The sequence below is a fragment of the Telmatherina bonti genome, assembly GCF_933228915.1.
Source record: "Telmatherina bonti genome assembly, chromosome: 21".
NCBI lineage: Eukaryota > Metazoa > Chordata > Actinopteri > Atheriniformes > Telmatherinidae > Telmatherina > Telmatherina bonti.
In genome coordinates, this window is record NC_136630.1 from 13,551,334 (window position 1) to 13,565,004 (window position 13,671).

Sequence of the window (13,671 nt, forward strand, 5' to 3'; positions counted from 1 at the left end):
TATATGCAACTTCAAAAGTTGCCCCACCCCGTTACAAACATTTCCAACCAGCGAGCACGCTGTGCTGCGAGACGTCGGAAATGTCGGCATATAGACGTTTTCCATCTGTGAAGACAGGAGAGAGAGAAAAAAAAAATCCTCAGATGTCTCTTTTTCTTTATGAGCTTTCTAATTTATGGAGAGGAATGCACTCATGTGCCCCTCTCTCCTCTCAAGTACAGGCATGAGCAGCTCCAATAGGTAGCATAAAAGCTCTTTAGCCGTCTAGTGGAGTAGATTACTGGCCCTGCCGTTAAATCCAGCTAGAGACCCCTAAGTGAACATTATCAGTATGGTGCAGCATGCAGCCTCCTCTCTTTTTTAACCACCCCCCCCCCCCCCCCCCCCCCCTCCTCCTCTGTCATCTCACAGGTACTTTGTGCGGGGAAATTTCTTGCTGTGCGACTGTAATGGAGAAAGATGGCATAGTGAGGGAGGGGGGGGTGAGAATTTTTGAATGAGAGATGATGTGCCACAGGATGAAATGTCCCTGCAGTAGCCAGTAGAAGAAAGGATGAAGGGGGGGAGGGTGTATGTTGAGGTAACACTTCTCACTCCTCATAAATGCACCTATTAATTCACTAACCACTCCACTTTGAGTTGCAGGTCACCGTGAGTTACAGCCGACTGCCGCTTTGTAATATTTATTTGACACTGAATGCAACATTAAATCAGACCCCCAGAGGCAAAACTGATAACCTTTAATGCAGCTTGTAATACTTTCTAACTTGTGATAATCTCATGTAGTATGTCAGATCACATCCCCATTGTTTGCCTCCCGTGAAAAATTATTCTCTCAGATAAAAAAAAAAGAAAGGGAGAGAGAGAGAGAGAGAGAGAGAGAAGGGTTTCCATAAGCTGCTGCTCCAGAATCAATAGTGCGCTGTAAGGGGTTTTGTTAGAGGAACTCTGGGAGAGTGAAGAGAGGAGGAGGGGGAATGATATGTAGAGCATGTCTGGGTCCAGGGTACAGATAATAGTTAACCAAAGATTACATAATGGCTAAGTAATGTAAACAGAGAGCCACATGCCAAGTTAATGTTCTCACAGGCCAGGATGGAAGAGCTTCACGCAGTTTTCCCAGATAATGCTGACAGACTGTGAGGCTCTGCACATTACAAGTGAGCCTGTGTCCCTCCACCTCAGTTCATTTTCACCCCCCGGGGCGCTTTAAACATGGCCAGACATCCTGTCTTAAGTCCAGCTTGTCCTTTCCAAAGTTGTATAGCTGCGTTCAGGGGCAACCGCCAGGGCTTGTTAAGGGTGTCACAGGAACTGAGAGGAATGTCATCCTTTGGGCTTTCTGAGGTGCTTGTCACCTGCCAAATCGATATCTCCCTGCTCAGCTCGCAGCACACTGCGCCCACACACACGCACACACACACACACACACACACAGAGCAGCAACAGCAATAACCTGGTGGTGATGTGATTGGCAGCCTCCCTTGGAAGAGCGATGCCTTTACACTTGTCTGTGTTTCTGTTGCAGAACTCTCCAGTTTAATGGCTGGCAGGTAGAAGCCAAAGAAGGACAATCAACATGAACTCGATTCCATCGATGGACAGACACATACAGCAGACAAATGACCGTCTGCAGTGTATCAAACAGGTGAGGAAGAGGCGGTGACAGCAGATGTCTCATTTTAGAAAGTATGAGGTGTTATGTTGCATGTGCACTTGAAGCAGAAATCATAAAAGGTGACTTCTTTGAGTATTTTGTTTGTTGCTTATGTAATGAAAAAGAAAACATCTAAAACTGATATTTTTGGTGTTGATTAGACTTGTTTTTATTCATGCAAATAGATAAAACATCATTTGCATATTTAAACGTCAAATTTCAAAAGACCTTTGAGACATAAAATGTTTTAATATATGGAACCAGATGGTAATATCTGTTGGCTGTATCTGTTTCAGTGCATACAGCATGAACTTTATCAATTTTAACTGACTTAAAATGGGTTTTTTTGACGCTCTGGTTGAAAAGTATCCATTTAAGCCGCAGTTATATACAGTAAACTCCACAGCAGTGAGCAGAAGTCTGGAGATGAGAACTTCTATTTCTTTTCCGTTTAATATTTTTCTTTCACTCCTTGTGATCTTTTAAAATAGTCTTCAGAAATAGTTTCCCAGATTTTCTGATGGTCTTTTTAAAGTTTTTTTTAAACACTGCCTGCTTTTTCCTTTTTTTTATTTTTTTTTAAAAATGGATTTGTTTTCTTTGTTTGACAACCCAGCCAACGGTTATATCGCCATGTACAGTAATATTTTGACCATTTCCTTCACTCTGAATCAAAACAGTGTTCTGATTATGTCCTTTAAATGGGTTGAACACAGCATGTGCCACTCATACCACCATCCACTTATGATGAATGGTTTCAGAGTGTGTGTCCACACACAGAGATTCACCATCACGGTCAGGGAGCTCCTCAGTCGTGCTGTTTGACCACAGTAAAGTGGCTAATCTGTTCAGTCTTATTATCAGGACTGGTGTGACTCAGGTTACTGACTGAGGTCAAAGAGCAGAGGCTCCCATCCCTCCCCCCCACCATGCCTCTGACCCGTCTCCCTCCCTCCACCGCTGCTGACTCCCCATCAGTCCTTTTGTTCTCTTCTTTCCTCCATTTACGGCAGGACGAAATCCTGACAGAATTAAACAGGCATACTTGCGTAACCCCGGGATATGGGCCTCTCACTTTGATCTCTTCTCTTAACTGATGGTACATTTTATTTCAGGGCTCTGTGTCGGGGTCCACCTCCCTGAAAAGTACATTTGAAACAGTGTATGGAGCTCGTACTTAAACGCGGAAGTGGCAAATTGTTTTTCCCTCAGCAGGGAGTTTGAGAAATGATGAGGCAGATAAGAGATGGGGTGAACGTTTGGGAAGCAAGCAGAGGGAAACAGTACATGCAGTGACTGGCTTTGATGTTCTTAAGCAATAAAACAGAGAGAGGTAAACACACTCTGTCTTCAGTATGGTTACCGTCTTCACAGCAGGCTTCTAAATAATTCAGCATTTATCCCTTTAGTTGTAATGAAGGTGAGGACGGTCTGTTAAACAGGTTTCAAAGACATGGAAGAGGAGTTTACTTGTGTCTAACAACAGTTTACACAGTTCAAATGTTGTGGGGGTTAAACACATTAACCCCACGAGACAAAAATTTGAACAAATACATCCCAATGTTTGCACCCAGGCAAGCAATACATGGGTAAACATGCCAATTAGAGAGATCCGTGGTGTACAAGGAGGCCTTCAGTCCATCTAATAAATGGTTAAGCGCTGGGTCATTTCAAATCGACCAGTAAGAGCCAGCACCCTGCTAATAGAGGCAGCTTTGTGCTGCAGACAATCAGGGTTTGCAAGGCCTGCATAATAAATACCATTTATGTCCTGCCAATTAGACTAGCAGCGAGCCCATTCAGCCGGCCGTCTATTCTCCTCCCTGCACACAAAGATGATCATCAGGGGAGATCAGAACAATTAACTCACTATCTTCTCCCTCTGCTCCCCATTGTCAAATATCCAAGCTATTAAAATAATTAAGGAAATATTGTAAACCAATCCAGCTGTTTGCTTTAATTGAAAGTGTGCACATGCTGAAATTTGGCATCTCGGAGAAGGTGCAGACATGGAGCAGGAATACAAATGAAGCCTTACCCCATTGTGTTGCTGTTTTCTGGGAGATGTGACATGTCTGTCTGACTACTCCCAGCCAGTGCGGCGGACAGGGGAACAAATTGATTTTGTTGCTCAAATGATAAATTACCACTGAGCGCGATGATAAAGTGGAGGAAATTGGAATCCGTCAACCTGATTGAATCATGGGTTGAAAGTTAAATCAGAAAATCATTACTGTGGTAATTCTTAAATTACTGTCTGGTTGTAAAATTGTAATAATGCAATTTTGTGAGAGTAACTTAACCCAATATTTGATGTGTGTCTGTTTTTGTTTTGTTTTGGGTTTTTTTTATCAGTCCAACACACAGAAGAGACTTTTTATTCCATTGACAACAACTTTGAGGTCAATGTTTCATGTTTTAAAACTTTTTTTTTTTTTAATGTTGATGCTAAACTGAGTTGCATCCATTTGTTAAGCCTCCATTTCTATTGTTAAAGTAATTAAAAAGATAAAACTACACTTTTAAGGTGTGACAATTCACTGCTTTCTTAAATGTGTAATTTCAGGTTTTGTTTGTTAAATCAGACGGAGATATTCTATACAAAACCCTGTCTGTGTAGCTGGAAATGCCTGAAGAGAAAATTTCTGTAACCTTTAAAGCAAAAGTACATATGTTCACTTGTTTAACCTCCAAATAAGCACAAAAACAGCTATCAGATTTCCCCACAACACATTTTTTTTTGGTGACAATTTGTTCCTTCCTCTCACACCTCCGAATTGCACCATTGTGTATACTTTGGGGGGGGAAGATGGGTTGCCTGATACTGCTGGTATCTATTTCAGAGGCAGTATTTTCCTCTCGCAGTGGGGAAGCCGGTCTGCTGTCAGACTCTCCTCGTAGTGATGCATACAGGGGCTCGGAGGAAACCGTGAACTGTCCTCTCGCTGCAGGAGCGTTCCCTCAGACTATCACCGTCAATATTTCAAGATAAACTGGAGCCCCTCTCTGCTAAAGCTGCTGCTGCTGCTGCACAGACTGTGCAGCTGTTTTTCGTCTTGCTGTTGTGTTCTTTTCCAGGGTTGATTGTTTCCATTAATATGTTCTCTGGGGCGTCGATGGATGTAGAACAACAGCAGCAAATTAAAAACTGTGATTTTTTTTTTTTTTTTTTTTTTTTTTTTTTTTTTTTTAAATGGAAAGGGTCTGCGTTTGCCAGATCGCATGCGCTGTCACTTGCAGTTAGGCTGCAGATGTACGAGTTGTTTCCAGACGTGACTACAGAGGAGGATTGTATGTGAAGAAAGCTGTGCTCTCAGGACGCTGCACGTCCTGTCTGCCTTTGTTTCCCCTAAATTGACTAAATGCTGGAGTCATGGGGGGGGGGGGTCTCTTGGACACTAGTTTGGGTTTGATTGGTGGTTTTTGGCCAAAGAGAGAGGAACATCTGTGGCGTGGCAGTGCCAAGCTCGCCGTGTGACAGCCACACTGGTGGGACCAATTGTTCTGAGTGCAAAGAACAGTAATCACTTCAAGCCCAAGTGGTTGCATGTGTTATTTTTTTCCCCCCTTCCTTCTACATTATTCCACCTCCCTCCCTTTTTCCTCCCTCTTTTCCATCCTCAGTGCTGTGATTGCGTGTGTTGTCTAGCTTCCAGTCTCATCTAAATTTAGCATCTGTGGATGTGCACGCTTCTCCAGGAGACTTTCTCCACCAGTAGGTTGTACACGTCACCACGTCTTCTTCCAGGCTTCCCCTAACATATAAAGCAAGCGGGGAGCGATGTCAGACAAAGCATAAAATAAACTAGACCCCATCATCCACCCCCTGTCAAACGCCAGCGTAATAAACTGAAATGAAAGCAGCCTTAGCCAATCCCTGACCTCTGCTGCCCCCTAAAGAGGAAGCAAGAAATAACCACCACCACCAGATAGTGACTGTACTGCAGTCGCTTCCTCCTCTTCCGCTCTCTCTGACAGTGAAATCAAAGCGTGGAGATGTATTAAGACGGCAGCCGTTCACTTTAAGCTGACAAACCACTCTATTTACCTTTGATGCTGTGGAGTGGGAGTCCATTTGTTCCTGTTTGGAACAAGTGCACTACAAAGGCTTGTGTGCATAATCTCTCGAAAGGCAGCAGATTACTGCAGAGTGGAGGTAGTGCGTGCGTGTGTGTGTGTGTGTGTGTGTGTGTGTGTGTGTGTGTGTGTGTGTGTGTGTGTGTGTGTGTGTGTGTGTGTGTGTGTGTGTGTGTGTGTGTGCTCCTTTATGTATAAAGTGATTTGTATTGAGGTTTGAAAGCTTTTACAGATGAGATGACCATCCGTGATGAGGATACACAGACAGAAGTCCATTTTTCTGCTTTCCTTTGCCTCTCTGCAGCAAGGCAGACAACAGGGTTCACCAGTTAGCTGCTGGCTCCAGTGAGGGAATAAACATAAAGAAGTGCCTGTGGGTCAAGGAGCTTGTTGTCAGATAAAGTCACAGCACAGCCCAGGGCCGGCTGGTGGAACGAAGGCTTCCTCGTCTATTCATGCAGCAATGCGGGGAGATTTATTGCGCTCAGTGGCTAGGCCGAGCAACAGGAACACGGTTACAGCAAAGGGGACCTCTGACTGGAGTGCTTCATACCAGAGTGCTGATGCTTAAAAGCAAACGGCATGGTTAAACCACGTTGCTATATCTCAAATATTCAAACATTGGCCGAAATTTTGTTGTTTTCTAGAGTTTTCAAACTGGTTTGTTGCGAAACATTTTCAGATGAAGCACACAGGGAAAATAAAAACAAAGAAACTTTTTGAACAGTGACAAACGGATTGAGGAGAAACTGTTCAACACTTTCATTCACAGGGACAATAATCTTATAGTAACAGCAGAAGGATCCATCATCCACTGCTGCTCACTGAATCAAAAAAAATCCTTTTTACACCAGCTATGGCGACACAAAGTTCTGTACAATATATCAAGTAGCAGCAAAAAACACATAGAATGAACAAAATATGACAAGATAAAGCAAGAGATTAAATAAAAGACTCAATGTAAACATATACTACAAAAGTGGATAATTAATAATAATTGACATTTTATGTTTGAGATGTTTGCTGTTTCAGAACTTGACATGTTTCTCTTTTTTCTTCTCTCAGCACTTACAAAATCCAGCAAATTTCCAAACAGCAGCAACCGAGCTGCTGGACTGGTGTGGCGACCCCCGAGCATTCCAGCGACCCTTCGAGCAAAGCCTGATGGGATGCCTGACGGTAAGTCCCAAGTTCCTCTCCGCTACCTTTGTCTCACACGCCGGAGGTTCAAGGACGAGGAAAAGCAACTGCTGCGTTGGCTCTTTCTGTAGCTCCCTCGAGGATGCAGGAGAGCTAATGTTTAGTTGCCTGATCTTCACTGAGGTCACTGAAAATGAAGAGAGCACTTCACTCTGGAGATAGCGCCGCTCTGTCTGATATCAGAGACAGCCTTTGTTGTAGATCATGAATTTAGTGAGAAACAGACAGAAAGTGGGTGCAGAAAGCATCAGTGCGTGAAAAACAGACATTTTCAAAAATCTGAAATAGCTTTTACTGATTTATATACAGAGGAGACCATCAACGGAGCAATGAATGGGCAGCCGCCATCAGTCACCTGTCACCTGAGCTGTAACGTCACCCTACCTGACGGGTTTATACTGCAGTGTGTAATGTCAGAAGTAAGAAAGCAACAAATTATCATGCAATCTGACGTGCAGAAATCATCTTCAAAAAACTAAACAAAAGAAACTTGCAACATGGAGTTGCCACGGTAACAGTGCAGTAAGCAAAAATTATTTTTTATTCGATTAAACCAAGAACTTTTCACCAAGTCTGCATAAAAAATTACACTTAAAATGTCTATAACTCTGAAAAGCATTAAAAATAGGAAACTACTGCTTGTTTTTTCTCAACATTGTTGCTAAAATGAATTTTTATGTAGAAGAGTAGAAATGTGTTTGAATACATGTTCGTAACAATTAAGTGTATTCAGTAACTCAGTGCATCAACCATAAAAACAGAAAACTAAAAACCACTTGGTGAATTTTATTTCTCAAGCCGTGCAACATCAAAATGATAACACTGTTTAGCTTTAACCCAAAAAATCAATAGTTTCTTTTTCTTTGAGAAAAACCTTCTTAAACTGGATGTTTTCTGTGATTTCTTTAAATCTGCAGCATCAAAGAAGCTTGAAGCTTGATGGCAAAAGCATTCAAAAGGAAAAACCATCAGGATTTTCCTCCATTTGTGCCTACAAAAGAATTACACTAACTGTTGTGTTTCAGTTTTTTCTTTTTTATTTGTTCTTTTGTTTGTTTGTTTTTTCATAAAGTTTGATGCAAACCTGTGTCTCTTCAGTCTCCAAAGGTAGAAACTCACAAATGTCCTATCAAATCATAACAGGTTGATTATGCTTCTCCATGGCCTGATTTGTACCTTTCAGTTGGCGCTCAGAGGATTGGATTGGTTTTCTACATATTGCTAGATGTAAAGCACGTGTTTGCCTTATGGAAGCCAAACCCACCACAACTCCACTCACTGTGTACAATTAAAGCCTTGAATTACCATCTAGCAGAGCGTCTCTCACGAGTGTAGATTCTAATTAGGCAGCCTATACTCATATTTTTCCTTCCTAATGGGAGATTCCTATAAATAAAGGCCAGATATACACTGTTTGGTGTCACATCGAGACTATATTTAAAGAAGATAATGACACGGTGTCGGCAGCAGCCTTCAGCTGTGCTACCCCAGGACTTGTCTTGAAGTGTGACAGCAGGACCACAGCTATGAAAAAGGCAGGCAGGGAGAAAAATCTAGTGGGGGTCGTTGGTCCAAACAGGCCTCTGTATGTCCTGAAGGTCTCTGTGATGTGAGCGGCTCTCTTTGAGCTGATAATGACGGAGGTAAATCAAAGCAATGCATAAGACATAAGGGTGATTTACATCACCTCCCGTGGCATGTTGATGTTTCTCTTAATGTTTCCTCTCGGTGGGTCATCGCTGCACTGGAGGCCACGTTTTCTCCTCATCTTTCTGTCGAGCGACTCACATGGAACTGATAAGCTTGTAGTGAGCTGGATCTTTGATGCTACCAGGGGTCACTCATGTGTGGAATCTGGGAACATGTTAAAGCGAAATACTGAATCCCAGGATAAGTTAAGCTGTTCGCTTTTATTCAACAGCTGTAAAAGAAAAATCCTTCAAAATGATTTTTTGTCTGTTTGTTAGTAAGCTAGATGACATGCAGAAGCTATAGAGGAAAGCAAACTCGGTGATTAAATGTGATTTTTGTCGTTGTTTTCAGGTGGTCAGCCGTGTAGCAGCACAGCAGGGCTTTGACTTGGACCTGGGCTACCGGCTCCTGGCCGTGTGCGCTGCCAACAGGGACAAGTTCACTCCAAAATCAGCAGGTAAGACCAGAGTTTTTCTCAACTGCCGTCTCAGGCCATCTGGCCATGCTGGCCTGCTCGGGCTCAAAGTTTATATCTGCATTCTTGGCCGCTCTCTACCCACCCCATCGCTGCTGGACTGTAGATACTCTTAGCTGTACGCCTAACTGCAGACGCCGGTAGGTCACTCACACTTGGAGTTTATCTATCTAACTTATTTTGTTTGGTTGTTTAATACAAAAAAAGCCTTGGATGTTTGCAGAATATCCACAGCTAGACTTGTTGCCTTCTGCGTGGTTTTAGATAAAGATTGCTTAGCAGAATGTTCCATCTGGCATATTGGATGAGAACTTGTCATCATCGGTGATGACTTCCTGTTTTTTATGCTGCTCCATCATTTGAGCACGGTGATGGATTGCTGGGACAGATGCAGGCTGTTAAAACTTGTTTTCAAGCGGAGGGAAAAGCACAGTGAAAAGCTGCCAGAATGAAGATGCATTACTGTCAGCGGCTCGGAAGATAACCGAAATATTTTGTGCTCTTTTTACAGTTTGTGATTTGTGGTTTCCACCTGTCTCAGGTTACGAGGAAAGCTGAGTTGTGCAATTGCTTCGACGTGCTTGGCCTCTCCGCTCAGCCTTCTTAAGTCATGAGTCAGAGCTACATAATGTTTGAATTTTCACTTGGGCTTACCTTTCTCTGATTTACGTCTTTATGTGAGGAATCGTGCCGCTGTTATGTCGGCGATGGGTGTGGATTTGTTCTCTCTCTCTGCAATTAACTAACACCACCAAATGTTCTAATTCTACTTAATGCTTAATCAAATCTCAAAGCCCACTTTATGGGCTTAGATAAGATTGCCAATTGATTCTCTGTCTGAATAATTTCCTGCAACAGTAGTCATTTGGAAAGCCGAAAGTTCTCTAGTCTAGGCAATATCCCAAAGTACATTTCATGGATAATTATGTACCTGTAAATGCATGAATGTTTGGGGAGGAAACTGCAGCCAAGTCATTGACCTGCGAACCTCCCACAAAGCTTTAGAGTGGAGGCCTCAGTTGAGGAGGTTGTTAAAGTCCTCTCAGGCAGCCAGGTGGAGATGGCTCTTAAAAGACACTCCCACAGGGCCCCAGAGGCTGGACCCTTTCCCCAGACAACCAACTGGGCTGTTGCTCAGCAGCAGAGGAAAAGAGCCAGTCACATGATGGGGCCAGGATGGCAGCAGTAAGTCTTGCAGAAACCAGAGCTAGATGAGTGAGTTTAGTAAGCCTGATATTTATTTATATTTTACCCGAGTTAGAAAGCAGATTTTTATTTTATAACGTCTTGGGGTGTAACATCAGGTCAGCGCATGAGGGCTAACAAGTAAATCAGATTTGGCATCCCTCTTTTTTTTTTTTTTTTTTTTTTTTAAACCAGTCCTCACTTGTTCTGGTTCTGACCCATAACGTGGTTGAGCTATTACATCGCTGTCATGCCATCTTAACGCCACTCCTGAACTTAGCAGAAAATTGAGCTGGGTGGGAAATCAATGTTCGCAACCAGCTTCCAGCTCAAACAGGTTGTAGCTTTGACAAATTGATTAATTATGGAGCGCCTCAAACTATTTAAGGAATTAATTTGTCCCTTTTTTTTTTTTCGTTGAAAGAAAAATCTTTGCGGGCCAAAAATTAAAAGAAATAGCTTCATTATCGGATCTTATTGATTTTATCAGGTGGTGGATCTACAGAAGTTGTAGCAGTTTAAATATGAAGATGATCGCGGTTGCTGATTAATTCTCTTTTACTCCGACGCAGAGTGTAATTTAATGAATTGCACTGCTCATCTCTTTAATGGACTAACTCATAGGGGTGGGAGGCATCAGCCAGTTGGAGTCCTTCTGCCTTTTTTGCAAGTGGCCCTCAATACCGGAGCAGAGTTAGGGGGGAGGGGCATGTGTCTGCTCGTAGTGACCTCTTTGTGAATGGGATTAGCCTGCTCTATTAATCTGTGATTACTTGGACTGTCCGACAACAGGGCAAAGCGATGCACGTGGAGCTGTGGCACATCCAAAGCCTGGAGATCACTCACTTGGTGTGGATATCAGGGGCTCCTTTCTCCACTTATCCATCCCAGAGGATACACAACAAACCCAGTTAGACTCATTTTGTAGGTGTCACACTCCTCCTGCACAGCTATTGCCATTCATTTAAGTTGGAGAGCAACGACAGAACTTTTAATGACAATTTCTTCTGCATGAGGGTCAGAGCGGCACATTCCCAATCGGTTTCGCCTCAGCGAGCTCTTGGAATTCCTCAGCTCTACAGAGTGAAAGGAGGCACCAATGTATAAAAGAGAGGAGCTGAAGTTTCCCAACTCCTCAAACCATTCATTGTCACATGTAACAAACGCCTGGTAAACCAGCCATTCAGCAGATAATTAGTTCTCACTCTTGTCAGGCGGGGTTGTCGCTGCACTCGTTTTACACATGCAGGGCTTCAAGTCTGATTTGTAGATGTTGTGGGTTGTGGTTAACAGCATCAGCACTGATTTAAAAAAAAAAAAGAAGAATAAGAAACTAATTAAATGGGTTTTTGTTCTTTTGTTTCACTGTGTTTTGTTCGTGTGAACGTGGGCGCCTTTAAGGTGTGGCATCAAGAGGCAGTTTGGCGGTATTCTAACCTGTTAAAGCCTGAAAAAGAAGGAGCCAGAGTGGGAGGGGATGCTGCATTTGTTTGCTGCTCTAGACAAACACAGAGCTATGCGGCCACCTGCTTAATACCATGTGTGATTATAGCTAAGTTTAGTGGAGGTTTTTTTTTTTGTTGTTTTTTCAAAACAAAAAGGAGAAGTTATTCAGTTGCCACAAAAGGTTTTCTTAATGATAATACTTTGATTTGTGCAATTTTGAAAAGAACAAGTTATTTTTTCTTGATTATATATGTTAAGATATTTCCACATCAGGAATAAATACAATATGCAGTCAGATTTCTGAATATTGCAATTGTATTACTGCTGACCAGTAAGCTCAGATAATGACTGCATTCCATCTGTGCATGCTGGATATGTTTACCTATAGCTTAGTCTTTTGCCATAGTGATCCTGAAACCGCTGATATGTATGCTAATATGTAGCACGGCCCTGTTTTGGACACCGGGGTACAGATATCATGTACATTTTGCCTGATCTGTAGTTTTAAGTGGTGATTGTGCAGCAGCCTGCACTTAAGAGGCAGAGGTCAGACATGATGTCTATGAAGGTCTCTGCACACAATGCACAGGCCAACAGGGGTGTAATTTCTCTACAGCAAAATATAATTTTTTACATCTCTGTCTTCAGTCAGTGTTCTTCAACGTGGAGTTAAGCTGTGACTTTTTTTTTTTTTTTTTTTATAACAAGAAACGTTGTTCGAGATATTTAAATGCAGATTGAGGAGAGAATTTTATACTTAAGGTTGAAAAGCAACTAATTCCCCTTTAAAATCCAAATAACAAGTCTGAAAAGTTCTAAAATTTGCTTTTATTGGATAGCATTTACCTTTTCATTGGGTTTGCAAGTTGTTCATTCCTAAGAAGCATGTATTTACAACTTCACAGCTGTAAAGTAGAGATGGCTTTCCACCGTGGCCTTATAGCTCAAAGATGTTGTGCATGGAAATATGTGTACCTACTTCTCAAAAATGCTTTGCTATCACTAAGTCTTCCAACCAACCCGGACTGATGTGTTAACTACAGCAGGTTTGCAGGGCTGAAAGTCGCCCACCACACACTTAGCTGATAGTAATACCAGAAGAGCAAATGCCGACAGGAGAGACCAGAGATAAGAGCTGTTGAGCTGCTTGGCCCTTCCTCCCATGTAGCAGTTATTATGTCTATAGCAGCAGGCGGTGATTGGTACCATCTTCAGTCACCCCACATGGCTCTGCAGAGCTGAAGTGGCAGTTTGCATGTTAAATCTGATTTGCATTGGACCTTATGTCTCTTATTACATGCTTGTTTTTGTTTTAAAGCCACATATCAGTTGCACTAACTAGGCACCTGAATTGACTTGTGTCGGTGAGTGCAACTATTTTTGTTTGCACATGACAGGGGGGGAGGTTGGAGCCTCAGGTGGCATGGATACCCACAGTTTACATGTTTTATAAGTGTGTAATTATTTATCAAAAAGCTTACAGGGGCTCGTGTGCACTGAAAGACAAATATGGTCTAATTGGCCCCTCCTTCTCCGACACCAACCCTCTGTGCATCAGGAAGCCACAACATGCAGCCTCCCCCCACTCCCCCTCCCTCTCCTCCTCTTCTTCCATGCCCCTTAATTACAATGACTAGTTTGATGGATTAAGTCGACTTCACGCAAAGCCAAGGTTTGGGGGCAGAAATCAGCACTTCACCTGCACCGTTTCTGTGACCACATTTTGACTCGCAGTGCATCTCCCTTTGCAGCGACGGCTGCTTCCCATGAATTGATTGAGGCTTCTTTTACTCGTTGCTCTGGATGCAGGCCAAGACACAGGCTGTCTAGCACATTAGGCACCACCCCTCTTTGCAAGTTTGAAATGTGAGCTGCCTGCATTTTTTTTCCCTCCCCTCTTCTCCTCTCCCCTCCCGCTCTCCCTTCTGGCGAAGTGGCT

General features: G+C 42.8%; 1 protein-coding gene across 4 annotated transcripts in view; it reads left to right on the plus strand.

Annotated features, from left to right (window-relative positions):
• LOC306771241 (zinc finger MIZ domain-containing protein 1-like) overlaps positions 1-13,671 on the plus strand; it is a 117,794-nt gene that overhangs the window by 82,276 nt on the left and 21,847 nt on the right. For all 4 annotated transcript variants that reach the window (XM_079260361.1, XM_079260362.1, XM_079260363.1 and 1 more), the window contains exons 3-5: positions 1,529-1,648; positions 6,800-6,913; positions 8,978-9,083. In XM_079260361.1, coding sequence (XP_079116487.1) covers positions 1,580-1,648; positions 6,800-6,913; positions 8,978-9,083 — 289 coding nt within the window. In that variant the 5' untranslated portion in view covers positions 1,529-1,579. The remainder of the gene's footprint in view (positions 1-1,528; positions 1,649-6,799; positions 6,914-8,977; positions 9,084-13,671) is intronic.